Source organism: Glycine soja, chromosome 10 (genome assembly GCF_004193775.1).
Source record: "Glycine soja cultivar W05 chromosome 10, ASM419377v2, whole genome shotgun sequence".
Lineage (NCBI taxonomy): Eukaryota > Viridiplantae > Streptophyta > Magnoliopsida > Fabales > Fabaceae > Glycine > Glycine soja.
In genome coordinates this window covers 11163843-11191672 of record NC_041011.1, presented here as the reverse complement: position 1 = coordinate 11191672, position 27830 = coordinate 11163843, and the positions used below count along the sequence as shown (strand labels likewise).

The following is a 27830-nucleotide window of genomic DNA, read 5'->3' as shown; positions in this document are numbered from 1 at the left end:
AAAAGACTAAAATACTCACTTTCTTTATTTTCTTCTCTTTCCTTATTTTTTCCCCTATTATCAATTATGAGTGTAACCGACTTAAAATCGTTCATCTGCTCATATGAATTGTTTTTTTCACAGTTGTTAACTTCAAAAATGCTCCTCCACTCAATCATTTGTTCCTACTGGAGGCTAGTAAAAAAATTAAAAGAGTGAAATTTGATAATATATGTCTTTGATACATATCATAATATATATTTTTATAATAATAATAATAACAATATATGCATTATTGTATCATAATATATTATATTTTGTTAATAAAAAAGCTTTTGATACCCTTGAATGGAACTTCCTAACTCATGTTCTTCAGTGCTTTGGGTTTAATCGCACCTTCTTTCTTGGATTTGTGCTATTCTTCAGTGGGCCAAACTTTCATTCTCGGTCAATGGTAAAGCAACAGGTTTCTTCCCTTGTGTGCGTGCGTGGGGTGCAACAAGGGGACCCTTCTCAAGGAATTTGGCACTTGAATTCATAATTTTATATGGTCTGAGGATGGTAATCAAAGGGAACTTGTTACCATGGCTTGGGATTTTGTTTAGGATTGGGTTTGAGATCTTTAAGGCACATTAATGATGCAACTATGATGATGATGGCTTGGAGCTCTGAACAAGGCTGGAAATGATGTCACCTATGCTAGGTTTGTTGGAATTTTCAATTCCTATTTTCCCAGACTATTTTTCTGTTGTGATTTTTATGGGAAGTGAGTTTTTGTACATGGTTCATTTTCTGTCTACATTGAAACCATGTTGAGCAACGTTCATCAACAAATCATGATCTTATTATCCATACTCTGTTGAGCTTTATGATGGACATAGCTCTATAAATAGAATCGGGTGCTCTCAATTTTAAGGTTAGATATAAAGCTAAGGTTGAATATAAAAATACTTTATCTTATTGTAATTATATCTACAACATATATATATATATATATATATATATATATATATATATATATATATATATATATATATATATATATATATATTTTGTTTGCAACAACAAAGACAATAAGTAACATAAAAACATCTACAACATGTATAATTTTATGGTTATCCATTGTTAATGTAATTTTTTCTTACATTGCAACTGATTGTAAATCATCAATATGATTTTTAGAGTAATTATTATTGAAGTAAATAAAATTATCATACAAGTAATAATTTGTGATTAGATGATAATGTACTTACAACATCACTTATTACATAGTCTATTTCTCATTTAATATATATAATATATAATATATAAAACATTAAAATTTTAAGTATATATTTATTAAATTCCTCTTATATACTTGAAATATGTTGTTTTCAAGAATACAATATTATATATTTTTCATAGGAGATAATCCTACTATAATCGGTAGGGTTACTATAGGCCTCAACTTTTGACATCTAAATATTTAATACTACGATATACTTATGATCCAAACTTGAGATCATAAATTAAATTGGAATAACCTGTGTCATCGTGTCATGTTGAAAAACAACACCATAACAACAAATGAAGCTAGGTAGAGGCAACACATTTCTAAAAGCCTCCATGTCCCTATGGGCTTGAGAGTTGACTCCTCTTCTAGGTTCATGATGAACTAGAGTACTATTAAAATCCCCTATATAAGGTCCAAGGTTTCGAGACATTTCCCATTATCTCACAAAAATCATCCCACGAGGCTTGTCTACGAGCAAACTGGGGAGCTCCATAGACCACTAGCTGTGAGGAGCCAATATATTGAATTCCTCCAAGTCACTAGCATGTGAACAAATTGCTGAGAGCTTCTCAAAATATCCACTTTCCAAACATTTGTATCCCACAAACACCACATCCCACCTGAGTGACCTCTAGCCACCTCCACAGAAGTGCCTCAAAGACCAATGCAACGGATGATCCCCTTAGGCTTCTCACCATAAGTATGCGTTTCCATAAGGATAACAAAAGAAGTGAAATGCTGCTTCATCATATCTTTAACTAAGGTACAAAAATCTTTATTTCATCCTACGACAACTCCTCGAGGAACAGAAGAGGTAACACGACTTGTAAGAGTTATATGCATATATAAAAAATTATATTTACAAACATACAAATACATAAAAAATAATATAGGAACGAAAAAAAGGAGATCATTTATAATAAAAGATAAAGATAAAGATCCAACATATAAATAAGACAAAATTCTAAATAGATTCTTAAGTCAGAAAATAGATTCAACTGTTACAATTAGAAATAAATTTCTAATGTAACTTCACTCACTCTCTACTCACATCTCTACTCACACAGCGCAAGAGGAAACAAACTAAATCATTTTTATTTTCTACCTCCTTCTATGAGTACATACTTGATATTTATACTCTCACTTTCTAATCTTATCTAATTATTTAAGATAAAATCATAATCATAACTTTCTAATAACTAATTGACCCTTTATTTTTTACTTATTACATCAATGGAACACAAAAATAAATCAAACCAGAACAAAATAGGGGTTTGATCACAACGAAGAAGTGGGAAGTTCGATTAGCAAGAAGAACATAGAATGTCAATGCAAAGAAGAATAGAGAAGTTTGATTCAGTCAAGGGCAGTGCTAGCAATGACCAAGGACCACCAAGGACCGGAGACGATTCACACTTCACAATCACATGGGCTGGGGTTCGCACTTCACACACTTCACAACAGCCTTCGAGAACCCTAGAGCAAAGTGTTGCTTTACCTTCTTTTTCAAATTGGGTCAAGTCTCAAACCTACGACTTTCATATTATCAGCACATTGGTATGACACTTTAACCAACTAAACTAATAAATTAATTATGCTAAAAAATAATTAATGTCGTTATATATAACATTAAAATTTCTAATATATATTTATTACACATATAAAATTACATAATAAATTTTGTAATAATTAATTTTGATCTAATAATATATTTTTTTACATATATAAATTTTAAATAAAAAATGCGAGCAAACTCGCAATCCGGCACATGAACGATCTTGGCAGCAATTTTACTCACTGGAGGTCCAGAAAACAAAGATTGCATGAGTTTCCGAGTCAACTAGCCATCTTACAATATTGGATGGAAGAGAAAAAAAAAGAAGCAAAGAATGTATATTAAGAAGGGAACTCGAGGACCAAACCAAATAATGTAGATATTGGTAACCCAAAATGCATGAACTTAGCATAGTCACATAACATTGACATGTTCTACATTTCAGTTACATTGATATCTGCTACATTTCAAACTAGAGAACCCAAAAGGACAAAACGAACACATAATTTAACTACCAGCAGAGAATCCATGAGACCGCAGCATAAGGCCACAGCTTAAGGATGTATAACCAACCTATTAGACCATGTAGACAATTAACCAACCCTGCCGCAGCATCATTCTGGCATGCGGATCAAGGCACGAGAAGTTTTACATGACAACACATAATCTTAATGATTGCGAAACAGTGAAACATAATTGGTCTATAAAAAAATTAATGAGTTTTACTTCATAGACATCACAATTCTTATAGCAAATCACTACGTGGTCTAAATTTAGAATTAGGGGAGTGCATGATTCATTCTAATTAAACTACCGAGACTTAATTGCATTCTGCATTATAGTTTTTCTATATACACATTCAAAGAATCAAAAAAGAAACTCTATCTTTTAGATACAAAATACAAATCAACTATCTCCACAAGTTTCGAACACATAAAAAAGAATAACCCCCTTTCATTATTTTTTCCACTTCAACTCAACAAAAAACACACTAAAAAATCAAAATGTGAGGGGGAGAAGAAGGTATTCAGGTACAGTGCATAAGTAGATGAAGAATGCTAAAAAAGAGAAGAATATACTTTATCTTCCCTTTTTTCTTTCTTTTTAGTGTAAGTAGTCCTGGTGGGTTTTTGTACCGTGCATCCCTCTAGGTTCTGAAGTTTTTTTATAAGAAAAGAAAATAAATATATTAACTGAGGTACAAGGGTTACCCAGTCCTATTACAAAGTTCATTCATTCAATCATAACACTATTCTGCAGGATTATATCATAAAGTGCTATACTATTTACATAACATTAGCATCCCGGTTCCCCTCGTTATTCACAAACAGAAAATCAAAACATCAACCTCCAGTTTTCCATCATACCAACATGTTGAAAGTATCATGATTCAAACTATCCAACAGATGCCATACTTCTCCTATATCACTGATCCTGCAAACAAACATGTTCCTCCATCACATGGTACTCAAATATGCTTTGTTTCAATATAACACATCCCAACATATGGTTTCAGTTTCAGGCCTTCGGATCTTCTTTGTAGATTGACATCTTGTGTGTGACACTCTTTCGTCCATGTAACTTGCTCTGTTTCCAAGTTAGATACTTCCTACTTATATCGTAAACATTTATGCTAACTACAAATCATTCCTCCAACAGTCTTCTCATCTCACTACAAAAAAATGTTAAATAATGGAGGTTATTTTGCGGAGATTTTAGAAACCTTCTTAATTTATTAAAAACTACAATTTTTTGTACTTAATTTTTTGCGGAGGTTTATAACTCTTCTAATTAAATATTATTTTTCCATCCTTTATTCTTTAAAATAAAATAGACCTATATTCACACTATTGAAAGTAATTAGTTAAATAAATATATTTTCTGATCATTTAAAGGCATGAAACATTAATTAATTATAAATGTATTTTATAATTTGAGAAAAATTCTTACATATAATTATTTTTTTTATTTTACAATGATTTTAATTAACTTAATTAAAACATATATATGTGTTGATAATAATAAAATTAAATATTTTAAATTAGAAGATATGATGGTTATAATTACCTTATTTATTATATTTATATATTTTTATGAATATAAAATTAATAAATTCTCTAAAATTTTCCTGTTTATTTGCACAAGATTTTCCTTTCAGAATTTTTTATTTTTATTATATTATTATAATAAAGATAAAGATTCATCTGCCTACCTATTTATATACACGCCTCAGAGATAAATATTATTTTTATGTTTTTTAACAGTAAATATTTCTATGTTAGATTTTAGTATGTTAAGAGAGAAAAATAAAACAATTTTAATAAGTCTCATTAATTAGAAGAGTGTATGAAATATTTGCTACATAAAATGTTTGCTAATATCTCCTCTAATGTTATGAGAAAAAAAAATACAGAAATAATCTTAGAACTCATCTTGGATCAGTAACTTTATGTTTGTGAGATAGTTTCCTACATAAAATGTTTGCTAATATTTTCTTTTGTTAGATAGTTTCTTTGTTTCTTGTTCTGCAGAAGAATTGGAATTATCCAAATAAAAGAAGGATTTATCAAATTAAGTAAATAAAAAAACACTATGCATAAAAAAGGTAACCGTGGCCAAAGATTTCGCTACTACTCTGTGAGACACGCCCAGGATTCCCTAAAACCTTTTTTGTTCTTACTAGAATCCGCCAAGAAAATAAAAAAAGAGGTACCCAGGACGAGTCGAAGAAATTGGAGCTGATGTCTAATGTGTCTACCATGTTTTGTTATTTTCAGAACTTCAATTTTATTCCATGTTTTACTGTAATATGTTTCGTGGTTTCCTCCTGTTAGTCCTTTCAGATTATTTTTTTGGTGGGTTTATGATGTGTGAACTGTGAATGCTCTTACGTGTGCACTCTTTAATTGGTAAAGAATTAAATAATTTAAATTTATGATGTTATATTACAAATATCTTACTTGTACATTCTTTAATTGTTAGTTATTTCTATAGGGAATTAGGTCACTTAAAATCCTTTGTGAGAAACAAGGCACAACCTGAAGGATCCATAGCTGAGGGGTATTTAACTGAAGAGTCTCTTACCTTTTTATTCTCGGTACGTGGAAGGATATCGAGAGACAAGGTTCAATAGACCTAAACGTGTTTGTGATAACCCAATTGATAATGAGACTTTTTTTGTGTCCTCTATCTTCCCACAAATTGGAAAACCAGTCGGAGATTGTTCAATGTTCACGTTAACTCCAATGCAAAAATTTGCAAGCTCATCGATATGTGCTCCTTAATTGCACTATAGTCACACCATTTGTGGAGTAAGTAAAGTGACATAAACTTTTATTGTTATACTACTTATAAATAATAGTCATGTATTGATTATAATAATTAATTTATGTAGTGAATTTAAAGAATTCATAAAAGGGAGTTCAAGAGGAAGAAGACCTCCATCTATAGAGATAGAGAAAAAAGTCAATAAAGAGTTTGTTGATGGGTTTAGAAAGCGGGTGAGTAGTCATTCAGTGGATAGGGATTTTTTTACCGTCTTTGTTTCAAACTCTACCTTCCAATTTTTTTAGATTATGAATCCAGATACAATGAATGAAATGTCTACTGATCTAAAGTTTTTAGCACGAGGACCCTTGGACAATGCAACAAGATTTACTGCATATAATATTAATGGATTCAAATTTCGAACCTTGGCTCGAGAAGAAGGATTGAAAACACAAAACAGTGGTGTTTTCTTAACATCTAACACATCATGTGTTTCAAGTAGCGTTGACAACTTAAGGCAAGCAGATTTACCTTATTATGGGAAGTTGGAAGATATCATTGAGATTAACTACTATGATCGATTCTTTGATATTCTTTTTAAATGTAAATGGGCTGATACTACACGAGATAAAGGGTATAAAAAGGATTGTTGGAATTTTAATTGTGTTAACTTTGATAGATTGATTCATATTGGTGATCGTGAAGAACATGAACCATACATTGAAGCATCTCAAGCACAAATGGTGTATTATGTAGATGATGTAGTCAATGAAGGATGGAGTGTTGTTGTACACATAAATCCAAGAGATTTATATGACATGGGAGAAGAAGTAGAAGAAAATGCATATGAAAATGAGCCATACCAAGAGCAACAACTTGAACAATTTTCTAGGCTTGATGATCAATATGTACAATTGGCTACAAACCATCTAAATGATGATATAGTTGATTGAATTGTAACTCCTAAAATAGTAAGAAATTCACACTTGTCTAAATATGATATAGTTGATTGACTTATAAATGTTGTTATTATTTCATTTATTAATTATTTTAATCTTGTTTTAATTTTGATAGTATGTCATCTTAAATTTTATTATTCTTTATTTATTTTTCTCTTAATATTGTTGTCATGAATATGTAGTCATGCCAAAGGTGAAGCGTTTTAGAAATCCACAAAAATCAGCACCTCAACCACAATGTCCCTCACCAAGTGATTCCACACAAGCTCCTGAAGTCCCAACTAGTAATGTCCCTATTTCTCATGGATCAACATCTGAAGTTCCAGCAATGAATCCTGAAATTTCTTCCCCACCAAGTGATTCCACACAAGCTCCTGAAGTCCCAACTGGTAATGTCCCTCTTTCTCATGTATCAACATCTGAAGTTCCACAAGAAGATGAAACAAATAGACGTCATGTTGGGCGTGAGTCTACACACTGTTGGACTGTTGAGGCAATAGGTATACAAGTATTGTATTTTATTTTTATTTTTGTAATTATCATCATATGAAGTATATTACATTTTCTAATTGAGAAATTCTTTTATTGTTAAAGACTCTGAAGAAACGATCAAGAAGATTAAGGTGAAAGTTAGGGGAGTCAATAGCTTACCTAGGGAGTTACGCATCATTGTGAATTTTGATGACCAAGGCCAAGCAATTGGTGAAGCACAAGCCTTGCTTGCAGGATTTCTTGGAACACTAGTAGCTGATTGCAAATTATTTCCTATGGATTATGATAGATGGTCTGGACCTTCAGGCGTACCTAAAGCTTATTTTGATGATTGCTTTGAAACAATTTTAAAGGTATGTCAATTAGTTATATATAACTTTTTATATCTACACCACTTAGAAACCCTATCTTTACTATTTTTCATATATATATATATATTATTTTGCATATGATATTTGATAAATTTGTCTTTTTTTTTTAGCCTCGATTTTATTTTAAGATTAATGAAGCTGGTGCAAAACGGTATTGCAAATTGAGTATGGGAAGAAAATGGGCTGCAAATAGGCAAAGCTTATGGAATGAATTCAACGATCCAACCAAAACAAGAGATGAAATCATAAAAAATGTGCCGATAGGCATAGATAAAGATCAATGGGCTCGTTTTGTTCATTATCGTCATAAACCATCAACATTGGTACAATTAGATTGTTTTAATTATTGAATTGTTTTTATAGCTAATTATATGATTACTATTACAAGTTGTAAACTTGAAATTGCTTTGCATATAGGAACTTTGTAGGAGAAATAAAGAAATTCGAAGCAAGCAAGTTATTCCACACACTAGTGGATCCAAAGCTAATCCTAGAAGAAGAAATGAGTTGGTAATGACACTAAATGTTAACTTTTACTAATTAAAGAAGTTCAATGTTTACTTACTCTTTATTTATCTTAGTTGTTAGAAACTGAGAAGCTATCAAGTCATGGACAATTATATATTGAAACTCATAAAAGAAAAGATGGATCATTTGTAAATGAAGCAGCAAAGACTATAGCGGTATGTTTTTCTTTAGTAACATTGTTTTCAAGGATTGTGCTTAATCTTAAAACTTTTGTAATTCCTTTTATTACATGTTTGCAGGAACAAATTGAAGTAGGGTTGACTCAAAGCATAGTTGATGAATCTGAAGTTTCTCCTCTTGATGTTGTTGGTAGAGTGTTAGGGTTAGAGCACTCTGGGAGAGTGCGATGCATGGGATTAGGAGTTGTTCCTTCTAATACATTCAGGAACACAAGACTTCGAGCTTCTAGTCTGAGCTCTTCTTCATCTGGTGTTGCCTTTCCATCTTCAAACCAATGGCAAGAGAAATACAACAATTTAGAATCAGCTTTTAAGGCCTACATGATAATGAAGGAAGGAAGGATCCCTGAAGAATTAGCTAGTTATTTCACTCCTGATCAAACACATGTAAGTAATTAATATGCATACATCATTATGTATATGAGGTATCCTAAAACTTGTTAGTATAATACACAATGTAATCTTAAAACTGTTTTACATATGTCTATAGTTTATTAATTTATTCACGCATATTAGTTAGGAAATATATTTTGTAATTGGTACGTGTATTTATTAAGCTAATTAATTTACAGTTTTGTAGGTAGATTTTATAGTTAATCAACAATATTAAGGTAGAATTTTATTCATTTTGGCTAGCTCTTAATACTCTTTATCTCAAGTTAGGTCTTTAAGTAAACATACATGATCAAGGTAATAACCATGCATAAGTTTAGAATATTAAAACAATTGTTTAGAATTGATTATTTTTATTGATGGTCATTATGATTTAGTATGTGTGATACACCCTTGTATATATATAGTATATGTGACTAAGTGTTTTTTCTTTTCTTATTTCAGCCAAATGATGCTTCAAGTGTTCCTAATACACCTTTGGATGCAAGAGGATCTTCTGGTGCTAGCAACCCTTAGTTTGCTTATAATGTATTTTTGATTTAAAGTTTAGTACAATACTAATATTACTTTGTTATGGATTTCATGTCATACTTTGATTTACAATAGAAATTTGAATTATAAATCTTTGAACTATATGCTATTATTTTGGTTATTGAAATATAATTTCTACGTCCTCATTATGAGTTTTTTTATTACATTTTTTTATCGATATCATAAGAAAATGAAAAATTATAATACATGTAGATTATGAAACTAAAATGAGTATACAAAATCATTATATACAAGAAAATAAGGAGAATTAGAAAATCAATTGTAAAACATCTATTGCTAGCATGATTTAAAAAAAACCCTCCATAGTATAGTTTTAAAACCTCTTTTAATAAATCTCCGCATTTAGCATAGGTTTAAAACCTCCTACAAAAAACTTCTGTATTTAGTGTAGGTATAAAAACCTCTTCAAATAAACCTCCACAGTTAGCGTAGGTTTAAAACCTCTACAAAAAAACCTCTGCAAAATGTTCTCAATACCAGAGGTTTTCGAAAACCGCCGCTAATTGCTTGTGGCGAATCTAACTGCGGAGGTTTTTGAAAACTTCCGTAATTTATTTTGCGAAGGGTAAAAACCTCCACTAAACGAAAAAATAACCTCCATTATTTAACAGATTTGTTGTAGTGTCTGGTGCTCCTTCAATTGACACTGCCTATGAGTTACTCCACTCACCAATTAGAAAATACCTCCTAGCTAGAGAATAAGCTGCCAAATCATTTGAGCTTCTTTTCTGATATTAGCAACCAGTTACAACATATATGGTTCAATTCTATCCGTCTGGAGCTATATTCCTGTTCATCAGTACTGGGTCCTACTATATCAGACTTATGTACCAATATTTTCTTTGTGTCATGATATGAAGCCAAAACCATGTCCGCATCCATATAGAGCCTTCATATGACATGAGTTTGTGTCCCAGAGGAAACACACGTCCCTGCGTATTTCATTATTGCATATTTTTCAAGCACAACATTGGTTCAAAAGATCATTCATAGTATGAACAAAAAAATGTATTCCTCGTTGTCTTTAACCATGATCGGATTTGATTGAATCCACCACCTGCTGAAGTTACATTACTGCTAACCACACTACCCCACCAAGCTTTCTTCCTTTTCTTCCCTGCAATAAACCACTACTACAATTTTTAGATTTAACATCGCACGGTTAACATCAGTTATTCACAAAACCGATGTTAACAAAAGCGCGGTGGCATTTTTGTAAATAAGTAGATTTAGTTAACATCGGTTTTTCTGAAACCGATGTTAACTACTCGATATTAACATCGGTTATTAAAATAAGCGATGTTACTATGGAGTAGTTAACATCGGTTTTGGAAAAACCGATGTTAGTATGTTGTTGTTAACATCGGTTTGGGAAAAATCGATGTTATCAAGTTGATGTTAACATCGGTTTTAAGAAAACCGATGTTACCTAGTTGATGTTAACATCGGTTATTTTTAAAAGACCGATGTTATCATTATATATTAAAAATCTAAAATTGCACAACCCGCGCGCTCGAACCCTATCGTTCTTCTTCTTTCTCCTTCTGCTTGAGTTCGTATTTGTCGCAAACTGGCTTGCGCTTCCGTGACTGCAACCACATTGTGGAGATCGTGTTTGTGGAGTTCGTCTCTGCCACTTATCGATTGAGGTACGTCCTTTCATTTTAACATTAGGCGTTCGTCGTTTTAACATTTGCTCACTTTCGCAGGTCGAAGAAAACTAGGAAAGGAAAGAGTCCCGGAAAGGGTGGGAATCGATTTTGGAAGTCCATTGTGGTTCACCTTAAGAATCCCAGGGCGTTCTTCTTCTTTCTCCTTCTGCCTGAGTTCGTCTTTGTCGCAAACTGGGCTGCACTTCCATGACTGCAACGACATTGTGGAGTTTGGCTTTGTGGAGTTTGAGTCTGGCACTTATCGATTGAGGTACGTCCTTTCATTTTTACATTAGGCGTTCCTCGTTTTAACATTTGCTCACTTTCGCAGCTCGAAGAAAACTAGGAAAGGAAAGAGTCCCGGAAAGGGTGGGAATCAATTTTGGAAGTCACTTGTGGTTGGCTTTAAGACTCCCAGGGAAGCCATCGAAGGTATGTCTCTGTTGTCATGTTTTGAAACCAATTGGTTAACTTTGTATATATCATGTCTACTTTGCTGCTCAGGTGATTTGTTCGTCTTCTTTAGTCACTGTCATGGTTCGTTGTTGCTTGTGTTCTGTGTGCTGCTAAGTGATTAGTGCTGATTAGGAATATCTTCGACACTGACAACAATTGACAATCGGTGAGTATATGCATCTCTATTTGTGTGATGCGAACCTGAGTAGGAGCGGATCGTTTGATACAGGCTACGGAGGTTTTGGATGACGCCACTTCCAGTGAAGGAAGATAAGTCAGGGTAGACGCCACTTCCGGTGAAGGAAGATAAGTCCGGGTAGACACCACTTCCGGTGAAGGAAGATAAGTCTGGGTAGACGCCACTTCCGGTGAAGGAAGATAAGTCTGGGTAGATGCCACTTCCGGTGAAGGAAGATAAGTCAGGATAGACGCCACAAGGATTACCTTGATAAGTCTGATATTGGTTCAACAAGGAACCCAGAGAGAAACTCTCACCCAATTTTATGAAAATGCCAAAAGTTTTTTTTATTCAAAAAAAAAAACCAATACTTATAGTGTATCTGAACTAAAAGATAAAAATAGACATGGGCCTTCTAAATAGTTTGGGCCAAAATTACAATAAATAAAAATTATAACTAAAAAACATATTTAACTTGGGCCTTCAGCAATAATTAATAGTCTTGATAGTGTCTCTGCCTCTGGGCCTTCATCCTTCTCCACTCGGGGGCTTTGTCCTTCTCCACTTGGGCCTTCGTTCTTCTCCACTTGGGCCTTTAGCCTGTATTTGGCCAGTTTCATGATTCTCATCATTCCCTCCTTCTTGGAAAACATTTGTCCTCAAATGTCTAGGATCATCACCGGATTCAAGTACCACTTCCTTCCTTTTCTTGTTGACTTGCTTGGCATAACTTTCATTCTTCTTTGCAATTTGCACCTTCACTTGGTCATACAATCTTTTCACATACTGAACTTTGGCATGTGCATCCTTACGTTGAGTCTCTTGGGGATTGCTTTTGTAAGTTGACCTGTTAGGCAATGAAGCTTGTAGAAGGAGATCAACTTGATGTTCTATGCTTCTTGAAGGTGGCAGTCCATGAGGAATCTCCTTGGGAAAGACATCTTTAAATTCCTGTAATAAGGGTTGAACACTAGGAGAAACATAAATAGTTAACTGATTAGAATTATCACTCTCTCTCTCTTGTGTATCACTCTTTTCCTCGGGTGTATCACTCTTCTTTTTCATATTCCTTTGTGGTGCCTCACTATTTTCTTTCTCTTGTTCTCTCTTTTCTCTCATTCTGATTTGGTCATCACACACTTTTCTAGGGGATAGAGGTTTAAGAGTAAACGAGGAAGATTTGGCTATTCGTCTGTAGGGCTCTTCTTTGTTACGGTTCAACAAACGTTGCATTTGTGTAGTCCACGCGTCCAGAAATAAGCGCTGAGATTCGTCCAATTGATGATATACACCACCATTGTCACCAGCTCTTGCCATGATTAAGGAACAAAGAATTTTGCAGTAAATTAAAAAAAAATAAAATTCAGGACCTCACCACACTCTACTCACGTGTTTCTCTCTTTAATGGTAGTTCACTCGTGTTTGATGCTATCAATATAGGCTTTTGTGTGATGTTTTCACTCTTGCCTTTTACCACTCACTCCCTCTTAAGTTCCTGGATGGACCGAATTAGACACACAAGGTAATATAAAATAAAAGGAAAGACAATATAATTATCAGAGTAACAGATTTGATTTGGGATAACAACTTGGACTTGATTTGGATAGCATATTGGATTTGATTTGGATAACAGATTAGATTTGGATAACAAATCTGATTTGGATAAAAAATTTTGATTTGATTTGATTTGGATAATAGATCAGATTTGGGATAACAAATTAGATTTAATTTGGATAACAGATATGATAACAAATAAGATAACAGATAGGATAACAGATAGATAACAAATATGACAACTAAACTTCAAATGCTCATAACTTTTGCTTCGGTTGTCTGTTTGAGGCCCACTATATATCAAAACGCTCAGAATTCAGAGGAGAATCTAGATAACGGGATTTGGTACACGATTTTCTGCCAAAAAAAAGCCTCTAACTGCCTCAATTTCGTGTTCAAAGATCAAACACCCACTTTCTCTTTTTTCTCTTTCTTCTTTTCTTCTCTTTTTTTTTTCAAAATTTCTGCAACTTTTTTTTTTAACTTGAAACAGAACTCAAACAATTTTTTTTTTTTACACAAAGTCTGAAAGACACTAGAAACAAGAACACAAACGTGACAAGAACAAGAACGAAACAAAGACACAAACAAGAATGCAACAAGACGCAAACAAGAAAACAAATAACAGAACAAGGACAAAAACACGAACCTAGACAAATTACAAAGAAAAAAAATAGGATAGGATAGGATAGAACCTGTATCAAGAGCCGAAGCTCTGATACCAGATGATGTGAATCTTACGGGGCGGATCATTTGATACAGGCTACGAAGGTTTGGATGACGCCACTTCCGGTGAAGGAAGATAAGTCAGGGTAGACACCACTTCCGGTGAAGGAAGATAAGTCTGGGTAGACGCCACTTCCGGTGAAGGAAGATAAGTCTGGGTAGATGCCACTTCCGGTGAAGGAAGATAAGTCAGGATAGACGCCACAAGGATTACCTTGATAAGTCTGATATTGGTTCAACAAGGAACCCAGAGAGAAACTCTCACCCAATTTTATGAAAATGCCAAAAGTTTTTTTTATTCAAAACAAAAACCAATACTTATAGTGTATCTGAACTAAAAGATAAAAATAGACATGGGCCTTCTAAATAGTTTGGGCCAAAATTACAATAAATAAAAATTATAACTAAAAAACATATTTAACTTGGGCCTTCAGCAATAATTAATAGTCTTGATAGTGTCTCTGCCTCTGGGCCTTCATCCTTCTCCACTTGGGCCTTCATCCTTCTCCACTCGGGGGCTTTGTCCTTCTCCACTTGGGCCTTCGTTCTTCTCCACTTGGGCCTTTAGCCTGTATTTGGCCAGTTTCATGATTCTCATCATTGTGAGTCTTACCAAGATGAGAATATGCTTGTTGCTAATAATTAAAATATGTTGTGTTGTAGTTCCTTTGGGTATTTGTATTTTGAAGTAATGGATTTGAGTCATTTGATGTTGCTGGATGTATTTGTATTTTGTTCGTTTTTATTTTCTCTTTAGTTCATGAAGTTATAGACCTTGCAAGTATTTTGTTAAATAATGTGATTGAAGTAAATTTTTTATTAGATTTAATTAAATAAATGTTTAGTATTTTGTTCTTTCCTATTAGTCTGCATGGTTTTTTTTTATCGGCAAAAATATATAAATATTTCATTATCTAAATAGTGATGAAGTACCAGAGGTACTTTGTACATAGATAGGATCCCATAGATATGGTTCCTTAGAAAAAACTAATACAGTTTAATTAGGAACCATATTATGGCTAATACATCTGCTAAAGCCCCAATAAAAATCTACCCTCTAGTGATACAAAAAGCCTTGTCGAATATGACTTGACTAGTGGTTAAAGTTAATTGTGAAATCTTTCTCAAAATTTGTAAGCCAGGTCCAAGTTAGTAACATTGCATCCTCCATCAGCTTGTTTCCATTGAAGCTTTCATTTGAAAATACAATTCTATTGCGCATTTGCCAAATGGACCATACCACAACCACCCACCAGCATTGCCATCTCTTAACCCTTATGCCAGCCACCTGGACAAATGAATGTTGAAGGAAGTGGCAGCGAGGGTTTAAAGGAAGAACACTGCTAATATTCATCCACGACAAAGTTTCCCACCAAATAGACTGAATTTTAGTGCAGTGAATGAATAAATGAGATGCCTCCTCCTCCACCTTGCCACAAAAAGGACATAAAAACTCCATAATCTGCACTTGCCTCCTCTATAAATTTTTCTTTGTTGGCAATCTATCTTTAAACAATCTCCACACAAATACTGCATATTTTTTTGGGGATCCTCAACTTCCAAATCTCCGCAAAACCTTCCTCCTTGCTTCCAACTGCTCCCCCCTTCCTCCTTCCAGCTGCTCCCCCCTTCCAGCTGCATGGCTAATTTTTTTTTTGCTCAGCAAAAATATATATTATATATATAAGAAAGTACCAGAGGTACAGTAGATACAGATAAATGTTTAAAACACAGCTGGTGCAGAGAATTAAGACCCAGCTATACCCCAAACTCAAACACATACATGCTACACCTCTTGGAAGAGGTGACAATCATTACCCTCCCTTTCTAATTATACAAATACATCTGACAAATTGGAAGACCACTGGTTGAAATGAGTATCGAAGTCTTTTTCCATAACTTTGAGCCAGGACCAGAGTAAAAAGAGCGCATCGTCCATCAGCTTACTTGCGTTAAAAGCTTGGTTATCAAAAACTAGCTTGTTTCTATGATGCCATATGGTCCTTCTGAGGGCTATCCACCAACAACTCCATCTCATATCTTTTGTTCGTGTAGCCTTCGATCTGTGATGCATGAAGTGGTCTTTCAGTTCTTTTGGGAAAGCACCCACTGATTTGACCCATGAGAGTGTCTGCCACCACAAGGGAAGTACCTTGCTGCAGTTGAAGAAAAGGTGCGCTGCATCTTCATCCAAATTGTTACAGAACAGGCACAATGGATCAACTATCTCCACTTGTCTTCCTCTTAAATTCATCTTCGTTGGTAAACGGTCTTTGATGAGCCTCCATGTAAATACCTTTGCCTTAGGTGGTATTTTAAGTTTCCACAGAAGCGAGAAACTCCCATCCTCTGATTCCCCCCTTATTTCCCCCAGCAGAAACTTATATGCAGTTCTGGTCGAATAGATTTCACTCGAGTCTTGCTTCCAAACCCATGAGTCTGCTCCTTGTTGCTGTACTGCTAGCCCTACTGTTTCCTCTAGGAATTCAGCAGCCATGGTAGCTTCATTATCAAATAAGTTTCTCCTCCATTTAAAGTTCCATTCTCACCCTTCCTCCTTATGACTTCCCAAGAGGCTGATAGGTTGTTGTTGTTGGTTAGAGATTTGATACAGCGTAGGGAATTTTTCCTTTAAAGATCTGTTCTCTCCAAGCCATTTGTCCTCCCAAAATCTGATCATGTCTCCACTCCGCAGCTTCCACTTTCAAAGAGTTGCATGGTTAATATTAGTTAGAACAGTTTCATCTGCTTTTAGGCCTTGATATTGTAACAATATGGTTGTGATCCACTCATTTTCTCTTCCTATACCTCTCTGTACTGGCTTATCATAAATTAAAATACACTTTCAAATTTCTCTGAAGTCTAAACTATAGTTTTTGTATGGTATCAAGAATCTGGACCAAATGATCTTGAGAAAATGAATCTGGGCTACATCTGCGAGAGTGAATCCACAATCATTTTCACAATTGAACAACTTTACACTGAGATAAAAAGAACTAAACTTGGAAATCTCTCACTCAAAATTTCTCCTTCGCATCAAAGCCATCATTGATTCCCTGTTTGCTGTTGATCTTATCTCAACTCAAGTAATTAGATGTCATTGTTGAGGGCCTACCAGATGAATATGATGCCATAGTAACCTTTATCGGTAGCAAGTTCAAACCATTTCCACATCGAGGAGATTGAAGCACTGTTACTGGCTCGAGGTTTATAAGGCACAGGCAGCAGACGACTCAGGACACTATCTTTATTAATGCTACTTAACATTAAGGTTACCAAAATCTAGAGAGGCTATCAAACTTGTGAAATTTCCATAAACTCGACTTGTAAACTCAACCTACAAATGCGGTATATAAAAGTATTTAAAAAAACTATGATAATACTCATAGGTAAAATCCTATAACCAAAATAGGTTTTTTGGCAAACCAGATTTTAACTTGGTTTAGAACCCAAACTAATTTTAAAAATGGTTTCCAATCCAAAACCACTTTCAATACTAGTTTTAAAATTGATTTTGGGTTAAAAACCACTTGTAAATCCAAAACCAGTTCTAACATTGGTTTAACCCATTTTCTTAAAATATGTTTTTAAATCCATTTCTCAAATCCAAAAAGAAATATGAATCAATACAAGTTCTAGTTTTCTTTCTACGTTTTTGCTATACCTGTTATTTTATTAAATTTAATCATGCAGTTGGACCCTTGTTGACAAGTTCAAAATAAACTGCAAGTGAGAATATTAGAAACACTATTAATAATTATAGCAATCATTGTTACTGCACAGTATTTTGGTCTACTTTGATGATATATTATTTTTACAGGGAACTCTCCTATTTTAATTCAACAATTGATCACTCGATTGAAATCAGTCTTGGCCCTAAAACAGCTTGACCATCTTGATTACTTTTTAGGCATTGAAGTAAAGCATCTTTCTGATGGTTCTCTACTTGTCACTTAGAGCCAATATATTTACAATCTTCTTGCTAAATCCAATACGACTAATTCTAATGGCATCTCATCTCCCATGATTGGAGACAAAAAAACTCCCAAGACAGGGTTCATAATATGTTTCTGATCCTACTCTATATTGTTCAGCTATCAACACCTTAGAATATTCAACCATTGAAAGATCAGAAATTGACTACACTGTTAACAAAGTCTGTCAAGTTTTGTACAAACCCCTAGAATCATACTAGAAAGCATTTAAGAAGGTCCTTAGATATCTCCAAGGTTCCATCTCCTCCAAGTTGTACCATTTACAGTCTGCACCTACTCACTCTCCTCTCCAAATTCAATGTTACTGAGACACTGACTGGGCTTCCAATTCTGATGATCATAGGTCAACCTCTAGTGTGTGCATTTTTCTTGGGCCTAATCTAGTCTCCTAGTCCTAGTAGCACAAAAAGCAAACTGTTGTGGCCACCTACTGCAGTTGAATACTGCAGCCTTGCTTCAGCTACCTCAGAAATCTTATGGATTCAAACACTACTTCCCAAGCTTCAAGTTTCTACCACCCTATCTCCTACTCTCTTTTTGAAATTAAAAGCCAAGCTCAGTTTCTGGAATTAATAAGCAAAATTATCTCATCCTCCCTGGGCTTGAGGGAGGATTATTAGTGTATACTGGTCTGTATGGGGCAGCCTCATCTGTTGGTACAGGTCAGTTGCTATTAGTATGTTAGTATTAGTCATAACAGTTGCATCTGTCTCAGGCTTTGCTATTGTAACAGTGTGATAACGACCCACTCATTTTCTCTTCATATATAAACCTCTCTCTACTAGCTTATCATTGATGAGAATACACATTCAGTCTCTTGAACACTTAGCTTGAGTTTCTCAAAATTCTCTCGACTACAGTTTTCTAATACTTCCTATCCTAAGTGAACTAAAATATAAATGGTGAATTTCAAATTTAAAAGTTAGCTTAAGAAGATGACATGTATGCAAAAGTGGGAAAGAAAAAAAACTTACTAGTCCTGGTTTCTACATTACCATTTGTTGAAATTGTCGATTCCCCACTTCTGCAAACAATAAAAGATAAAAATTCTTCAGTTGGGCTTCCATTCACTAGAATAGATATGGATGCTGATGAAAGGCAGCCCATTATCCATCCGATCCACCTTTCATGAAACCCCATCATATCTCTCTGGTTACTGGATAAAACATTGAAGGAAACCCCATCTAGATTGGGTCTGTTTAAGGAAGGTTCAGCAAATCTGCCTTGGAAATGCTGGAGGATTGCAGCCTTAACCATAGCAGGTTTGTCTACCCAACTGTCCTCAATGTGCAGCCCCCTCAAGGCATTCCTTCTTCTGCTAAAATTTATAATTTTGTGAAAATAAGAGGTGTTACCATCACCCTCTTTGATCCATTTGCTTCTAGATTTCTGTCTCACTATTGATTCATGAAGAAAAGACTGCTCCCATAGGTCAGACTGTATTTTCTTGAGTTGTTGGACTTGTTGATCAGAGGGGTGAGCTATAAGAGAATTCTCCAGGTCATTCAGCTTTTTCTGAGTTTGCTTCACCTTGTTGCCCAGGTCTCCACAATTATCTCTGCTCCAGGTTTTTAGCCTATGTTTGAGGTTCTGAAGTTTGCATTTTAATGCATAACCCCCCCAACCCATATGCTGATTTGCAGACCAGCAGTCCCTAACCACCTTAGTGTAATCCTTGTTAGACAGCCAAGCATCAAAGACCCTAAAAGGCTTAGGACCCCAGACACACAGTAACCCTCCAGCAGTATTCACAGTAGGGACTGATTCCCAGTCAAAGTTTGAGTGACCCCACAAAGCCTGGCACACTACCTTAGAAACTAAGGCTTCAAATCCTTCCAAAAGTGCTTAATAAATCTGAAATTAAGTTTACTAACATGACATATTGATGAAAGCCAAGATCTCATGGTATTGCATCATTATTATTGCTCCCTTTCAAGAATCTAGACAACATAGAAACATGCTCATAGACTGAAAGCAAAGCAATTGCAATAAAATACAAGAAGAACCAAACATAAGCTCAATGTTGTAGCTGAATTTCTATTTGGTTTCAACACCTAGCTCAATGTTGTAGCTGAATTTCTATTTGGTTTCAACACCTTTATACTGCATTCAATTTTGCTATCACACACACACACACACACACACACACACACACACACACACACACACCCACCCACCCACCCACCCACCCACCCACCCACACACACACCCCCCCCCCCCCCACACACACACACACACCCACACCCACCCACCCACACACACACACACACACACACACACCCCCACACACACCCACACACCCCCCCACCCCACACACACACACACACATTCACACATTGAATTTGATCCTAGACGATGAAATTATTTAAGAATAAAAGTTAAATAACTTAATTTGGAAAGTGACCATTCTCTTTAACTCTTTTTATCTTATCTTGGTCCCTCCTAAACCCTTTTCACTCCGTGCGGAAGAAGCTAAATTTAGGGATGTATCGTTGAAATGACAACATATATATTCGTTTGGTACTTGAGCTTTGAAGGGAAACAATAGCATCTCTTGTTTGCATCCAAAGTCAGTATAATGCCAATTCACACCATAGTCATTCCAAAGAATGCCAGGCCATGGCATGGCCTTTTTGATTGATTCCCTTCTATCAGTTATCAATCTTCACCTAGCTCCACCTCTCTACTAGTCTTTTGGTGAAATAAATGGTTGGCTTGGCATCTTAGTCGTGGTGCTAATAAGTAATAATCCTTTCCTGGTAGCAGTACTAAGTCGCTTTCTCTTGTACGTGTTCGACCCTGAATTATATTCCCACTTTCTATGTGACATAATTTGTTTGTTCACCTAAAAACATTGAAAAGTGGAGAAAATCAATTTTGGATTAGCAATGTTGTTCATCGTTTCAAATATTCATACACACACCCAACCACAAACACACACCCAACCACAAACACACACACACACACAGCTCCAAGTTTGGACTTTTGTTTCATCAGACTCGACGGGGCTCTCACCCTCGTCCTCGAAAAAAGAAGAAACTTGAAGGAACCTTGACACAAGAGTTTGTGCAGTGTCAAACCTAAAGGAACCACAAACACACCCACACACACATATATACCTAACTACAATAATAAAGCATAAGCACCCTTCAAACCCAGCATTTTAAATTAGATACATAAACAACTGCTGATGTCTATATTTGCCTGTAATTGAATTTTACCTTTTGTATGTTCTTGTATGTGATCAGTGTAATTTGCTATATAAACAATTGTTGTTCATGCTGAGTGAACCTTAGATTCCTGTTTGAGACTGAATGCAATGACTCTTGCAGACAGCTTGCATTAGTCATTGTATTTAGTCTTGAATTGTCCGTTTGGACAGTTTGGGGAGACTGTTATTTTTATGTTAGATTCATTCGTGAAGGTTATTATTATTTTCATTAATTTGATTAAATTTCGGTTCAATGCATTTCAAATTGTTCTCTGAGTGCATACTTGATTATCGGGAAATTCATTTCACCGATGTCATGTCGTGTACTTGGAGACCAATGCGAAATGCTGCCGAAATTTAGTCAAATTTTTGTAAATAATGGTAACCCTGACGTTTGAAGCTAACATAAAAGACAGTTTTCCTAAATGGGATAGGGCCGCACCTATAAATAAAAAAGTGGGATTTTCATGCATGGAATTGCTTAGATGGATCGAAGTTGGATGAATGAAAGTCGTATGAGCCCAGAATATGAGGATGGCGTCGAACAGTTCTTGCAATTTGCTTCAGAAAGAGGTCGACCGAATGAAGAAGGAAAATATTATTGTCCTTGCATCAACTGTTTGAATGGAAGACGACAAGTACTCGATGACATACGGGACCATCTATTGTGTGATGGGATTAAGAAGAATTACAAGACGTGGATATGGCATGGTGAAGTCACAGACATGCAGAGTGGGTCCCAATCTGAACCGTTTGATGTAGAAATGGGAAATCGGTTGGAGGACATGATTCGTGACCTTGGACAAGAGTCTTTCTAGCAAGCACACGCCCCTGTGTATGAAGGATTGTAGAGTGATTCAAAGAAGCCTTTGTATGCAGGGTGCAAGAATTCCTTAACCCTGTTGTCTGTTGTGTTAAGTCTGGTTAATGTGAAGGCCAGGTATGGGTGGAGTGACAAAAGTTTCACCTCACTGCTTGAGGTAGTGCACAATCTGCTTCCAGAGGACAACACGTTGCCTAAAAGTTACTATAAGGCGAAAAAGATATTGTGTCTGATGGGTATGGAGTATCAGAAGATTCATGCTTGCCCCAATGATTGCATACTGTACAGGCATGAATTCCAAGAAATGTCGAAATGCCCTATCTGTGGAACTTCATGGTACAAAGTGAAGGATGAAGAGGAAAGCAGTTCTGATGAAAACTCCAACAAGGGCCCCCCAGCGAAGGTTTTATGGTATCTTCCAATCATTCCAAGGTTTAAGCGTCTTTTTTCTAATGAGGATGACACAAAAGACCTTACATGGCATGCAAATGGAAGGATTTCTGATGGAATGGTCCGTCATCCGGCTGATTGCTCGCAGTGGAAGAAGATTGATGGTTTGTATCTGGATTTCGGGAAAGAGCCAAGAAATCTTCGACTTGGACTAGCCAGTGATGGAATGAATCCATATGGTACCTTAGGCACTCAACACAGTTCATGGCCAGTTTTGCTAGTAATTTACAATTTGCCTCCTTGGTTGTGCATGAAGCGAAAATACATGACATTGTCTATGATGATATCGGGCCCAAGATAGCCAGGAAATGACATTGATATTTATCTAAGTCCGTTGGTTGAAGATCTGAGAAAGTTGTGGGACGGGGGCGTTGTAGTGTTTGATGCGTTTCACAAGGAGACGTTCGAAATGCGTGCAATGCTTTTTTGTACCATTAATAACTTTCCAGCATATGGGAATCTCAGCGGTTATAGTGTTAAGGGTCATCATGCATGCCCCATCTGTGAAGAAAACACAAGTTACATACAACTTAAACAAGGGAGAAAAACAGTCTACAGTAGGCATCACCGCTTTCTAACACCCAATCATCCTTACAGACGACTAAAAAAAGCTTTTAATGGAAGTCAAGAGCATGATATTGCACCGATACCGTTGACTGGTGAGCAGGTATATCAGCGGGTTCAACACTTGAATACTGTATTTGGGAAGACCCAAAAGAAGGATAAAAGTCAGAGTTGCATATGGAAGAAAAGGTCCATTTTCTTTGATCTTCCGTACTGGTGTAATCTTGACGTTAGACATTGTATTGATGTTATGCATGTGGAGAAAAATGTTTGTGACAGTGTGGTTGGGACGCTCCTTAACATTCAAGGCAAGATGAAGGATGGCTTGAATACCTGTCAAGATCTAGCTGATATGGGTATACAATCACAATTGCATCCAAGGTCTGATGGGAAGAAAATTTACTTACCCCCAGCCCGCCATACTTTGTCCAAGAAGGAGAAGATAAGTTTTTGTCAGTGTCTTCGTCGGGTGAAGGTTCCACAAGGATACTCTTCAAATATTAAGAGCCTTGTGCAGTTGAAGGAGCTTAAGCTTGTAGGGTTAAAGTCTCACGATTGTCACGTGCTGATGCAACAATTGTTAGCCGTGGCTATACGAGACATCTTGCCAAACAAAGTCAGGTTAGCGATAACTCACCTGTGCTTTTTCTTCCATGCTATATGTAGCAAAGTCATTGATCTAGTCAAGTTTGATGAGTTGGAAAATGAGGCCGCAATTATACTGTGCCAGTTGGAGATGTATTTTCCCCCTACTTTCTTTGACATCATGATTCACTTGATTGTGCATCTTGTCAGAGAAATCAAATGTTGTGGTCCTGTTTATCTACGATGGATGTACCCGGTTGAGCGATACATGAAGATCTTAAAAGGGTATACAAAGAATCTATGTCGTCCAGAAGCATCTATTATAGAGAGGTACATTGCAGAAGTAGCCATTGAATTTTGTTCAGAATACTTAGAGAAGGCTAAACTTGTTGGGCTTCCTGAGTCTCGGCATGATGACAGAGTGGGTGGTAAGGGTTCAAGAGGACTGCATGTGATCACTCCAAGTGTAGAAGATTTGTTACAAGCTCACTTGTATGTCTTGAACAACAATAATGAAGTTTTGCCATACATAGTTTAGCATGAAGCTTTAGTCAAACAGAATAATCCGAAAATGTCAAAGAATTGGGTGTTGAAAAAGCATAACACGACTTTCTGTGATTGGTTTAAAGATACAATCTTTGCATATGAGAATGCTTCAGAAACATTAAGAAAGCTAGCAGATGGGCCTAAAAGAAATGTTATAACCTGGAAAGGATACGACATAAACAAGTATTCATTTTACACAAAAGCACAAGATGACAAAAGTACAATGCAGAACAACGGGGTCACCCTAAGGGCTGAATCTCAACACTTTGCAAGTGTCAATGACGCCAATCCTTGTGTAGCTTCCATCCCTTACTTTGGGTTCATTGATGAAATTTGGGAGCTTAACTATGTCAAATTTACGGTATGTGTTTTCAAATGTAAATGGGTTGACAGCAACACCGGTGTGCGCACCGATGATATAGGATTTACGTTGGTAGACCTAAAGAAACTTGGTTTCCACAATGACCCTTTCATTATGGCAGAACAAGCTAGACAAGTATTTTACGTGCAAGACCCTTGTGATGAAAGGTGGTGCGTGGTTCTGCAGGGCAAAACAATTGGTGTTAATGTAGAAGATGATGATTCATACATTAACACCTATGTTAGTCCTTTGACCGCTTAAATCACTCCTAACGTTGTCGGAGAAGAAGAAGCTGACGATGTTCATGCTAATCGAAATGATCATGATGAAGGAGAATTGATTAACATCGTCTAATGTAATTTTCTGCAGAGACAGAGGTCACCAAAGCAAGTAAGTGACAGCTACATTTTTCTCTGATTGAGGCATCAGTATTTTCTTTTAGATGGTATCCTTAGGACTTCATACAGCTGATGTTCGTCGCCAGTTTCATCATCCACCACCCTTTTCTTCTCTGTCTTCTCACGTTTATTGTTGTTAAACCCATATTTATGCTTTCTTCCCTTCATGTCTTGTTTTGTCACAACTTTAGCCGAATCTCCTATCTTTAGCACAGTTGAATCTCCTGTCTTATTCTCCAATGACACACTTTGATGGCCTGTATCTCTTTTCTTCGTATGTTCTAGTGGTTTAGCTTCAGAATGCATAGAGTAATCGGAATTTTCCAGTGATCACCAAAGGCTTCTGCATCAACATTGACACTCTCTACCTTCTTTGGTTTATGCTTCTGTGTTGCATTCTATGCTTCCTCCTTATAATTCTCAGATTTATTAGAGGTCTCACTAGAAGGATTAGCACCAATTCGTGCCTGTTCCTCCTCTACCAGCTCAATATCTTTCGTTTCACCTTTGCTTTTGTGAACTACACTGTAATTTACAAAACAAAAGTTGAAAGGAAAGATATTGAGCTGGTAGACGAGGAAGAAGCACAGATTGGTGCTGATCATTCTAGTGCAACCTCTAATAAATCTGAGATTTATAAGGAGGAAGCACGGAATGCAGCACAGAAGCATAAACCAAAGAGGGTGGAGAGTGTTAATGCTGATGCAGAAGCTTTTGGTGATCACTGGAAAATGCAGATTGCTTTTTGTATTCTGAAGCTGAAGCACTAGAACATACGAAGAAAAGAGATACAGGCCATCAAAGTGTGTCATTGGAGAATAAGACAGGAGATTCAACTGTGCCGAAGATAGGAAATTCGGCTAAATTTGTGATAAAACAAGACATGAAGGAAAGAAGGCATAAATATGGGTTTAACAACAACAAACGTGAGAAGGCAGAGAAGAAAAGGGTGGTGGATGATGAAACTGGCGACAAACATCAGCTGGATGAAGTCCTAAGGATGCCATATACATGTGTATTTCTGAAGATATAGTATTTATATTCCATCAAACATACATTGACTGTTGATTACATGTAATAGACTTTTTATAACATGGGTACCCCAAATCACAATTAAAAAGCACAACTAAATCACTTTCAAGCACCCCTTTTGACCTTCCCAAAGTCATGGATGATGCTTTATTTCTTGCTTGGTCTTGGTTAAAAGCTACTGAGAAAGGTTTCAATACTTTATTTAACCATTGGTCTACCAATCTTTCGGAGTCCTTTGGTTAATTTGTCTTGTCTCCTTCTGTGGTGGGGTTTTGTTGGGTTTTATGTTTTTCGAAGGTGGCACCTTGGATGTCTTGTATCTGATCTCCTCCGTACCTCTGGTACTGTTATGTTTTATTAATAATATTATACTTTTTCCTTCCAAAAAAAACTTATGACTGATCCTCTTTTGACTAATCCACCTGCCTCCACACCTTCTCCTTCGGACGCATCGGCTTCGCCGTCTGCCGTGAAGCGGACACGCAAAGCCTCACGTCTACGATCGTTGTCCACTAGACCACCTGGTGTTGAGAGACTAGTGGTGCATGTTGATCCTGTTACCGGGAAGGCCGACGGTCCCCACAGGAAGAAATTAAGAACATATTTGGGGATTGTGGCGCGTGATAAGGTGGACGTCACCTACGAGAACTGGAAAGAGGTCCCTACTGCTTAGAAGGACCTGATTTGGGAGGATATTCAGGTATTTTTCTTTTCTTATTTGATTTTGTTTAATTAATAGCCAAAAAATACATTATTGTAACAAATAAACTTTATTTGATGTTGTCAGACGGAATTTGATATCCTAGAGGCTTTTGACAGTAGGACGAAGAGGAAGTTACTGCAGATAGTGGGGGAGAGATGGAGGCAGTTTAAATCAGACCTCACGAGGGAATGGGCCCTTGCAGCCGATCAGGACGGTGTCGAGGACACTGTCTGTGAGAAATACGGCATCAGCAAGGAAAAGTGGGCCCAGTTTTGCCAGACTCGCAGAGACCCTTCTTGGGAGGTATGTTCCTTGCCATTTAAGTTGTTTTTCATATTAAACATGATATTGTTATACTTCATTCTACCCATTTCAAACATTATTGTTTAATTTTTTCAGGATGTGTGCATCAAGGCATAGGCCATCCAGAAGCAGAATACTACCCCCCACGTTTTGTCTCGTGGGGGTTATGATTATTTGGAGCAGAAGCTCCTGGATGAGAAGACTTAGAAGAAGCTGGAGGAAGCTGCACAGTCAGGAAGCGTTGATGGCGTCATCGACCCTCCATCCCCGGTCAGACGCCACGTGAAGTGGAAGATGGCCCGCACGAAGAAGACAGGGGAGATGACGACTGAGGCCGCAAAGGAAATCGCTGAGAAGATTGTAAGTCATTTTCAACTAACCATTACAATTATATTTCAATATTTTGAGAATGCCATGTACCACTGTGTGTTTTCTGTGCAGGATTCCTTTGAGGAGTAGGCAACACAGGGATCGTTCGTCCCCCATGGACGTCAGGATGTTCTCGCCGCTGCTATTGGACGTCTAGAGCACCCTGGACGTGTTCGTGCTGCTGGAGCCGGTGACACCATCAAGCAATACTTTGGATCGGCTCCACGGACGTCCCGCAACGCTTCCTCCTTGCCTTCTGATGAATTGCAGCAGCTGACCCAACAAATCAGGGACTAGCTAGAGGAGTCCATCAGAGAGAAAGTGACGAGGCGGGTCATGGCATCCTTCAGCCACATGCAGTCCTAGCTTCAGTCGC

At 36.4% G+C, this 27830-nt stretch overlaps 2 protein-coding genes across 2 annotated transcripts; one reads left to right on the top strand and one right to left on the bottom strand.

Moving 5' to 3' along the window:
* Positions 1 to 7217: 7217 nt before the first annotated feature.
* Positions 7218 to 9564, top strand: LOC114371397. Its single transcript, XM_028328858.1, has 7 exons — positions 7218 to 7533; positions 7628 to 7878; positions 8007 to 8219; positions 8314 to 8406; positions 8478 to 8579; positions 8664 to 8990; positions 9441 to 9564. The coding sequence occupies exons 1-7, from the start codon at positions 7218 to 7220 to the stop codon at positions 9510 to 9512; spliced, it is 1374 nt and encodes a 457-aa protein (XP_028184659.1). The 3' UTR covers positions 9513 to 9564.
* A 6381-nt stretch (positions 9565 to 15945) lies between these two features.
* LOC114371396 lies at positions 15946 to 16611 on the bottom strand. Its single transcript, XM_028328857.1, has one exon. It carries the CDS (start codon positions 16609 to 16611, stop codon positions 15946 to 15948), a length of 666 nt encoding a protein of 221 aa, XP_028184658.1.
* Between the last annotated feature and the right edge of the window lie 11219 nt (positions 16612 to 27830).

Coding starts and splice junctions, on each gene's coding strand:
- LOC114371397 (XM_028328858.1), top strand. CDS start 7,218: ATGCCAAAGGTGAAGCGTTTTAGAAATCCACAAAAATCAGCACCTCAA. Junction 8,220..8,313: donor GTCATAAACCATCAACATTG/GTACAATTAGAT, acceptor CTTTGCATATAG/GAACTTTGTAGGAGAAATAA. Junction 8,991..9,440: donor TCACTCCTGATCAAACACAT/GTAAGTAATTAA, acceptor TTCTTATTTCAG/CCAAATGATGCTTCAAGTGT.
- LOC114371396 (XM_028328857.1), bottom strand. CDS start 16,611: ATGGCTGCTGAATTCCTAGAGGAAACAGTAGGGCTAGCAGTACAGCAA.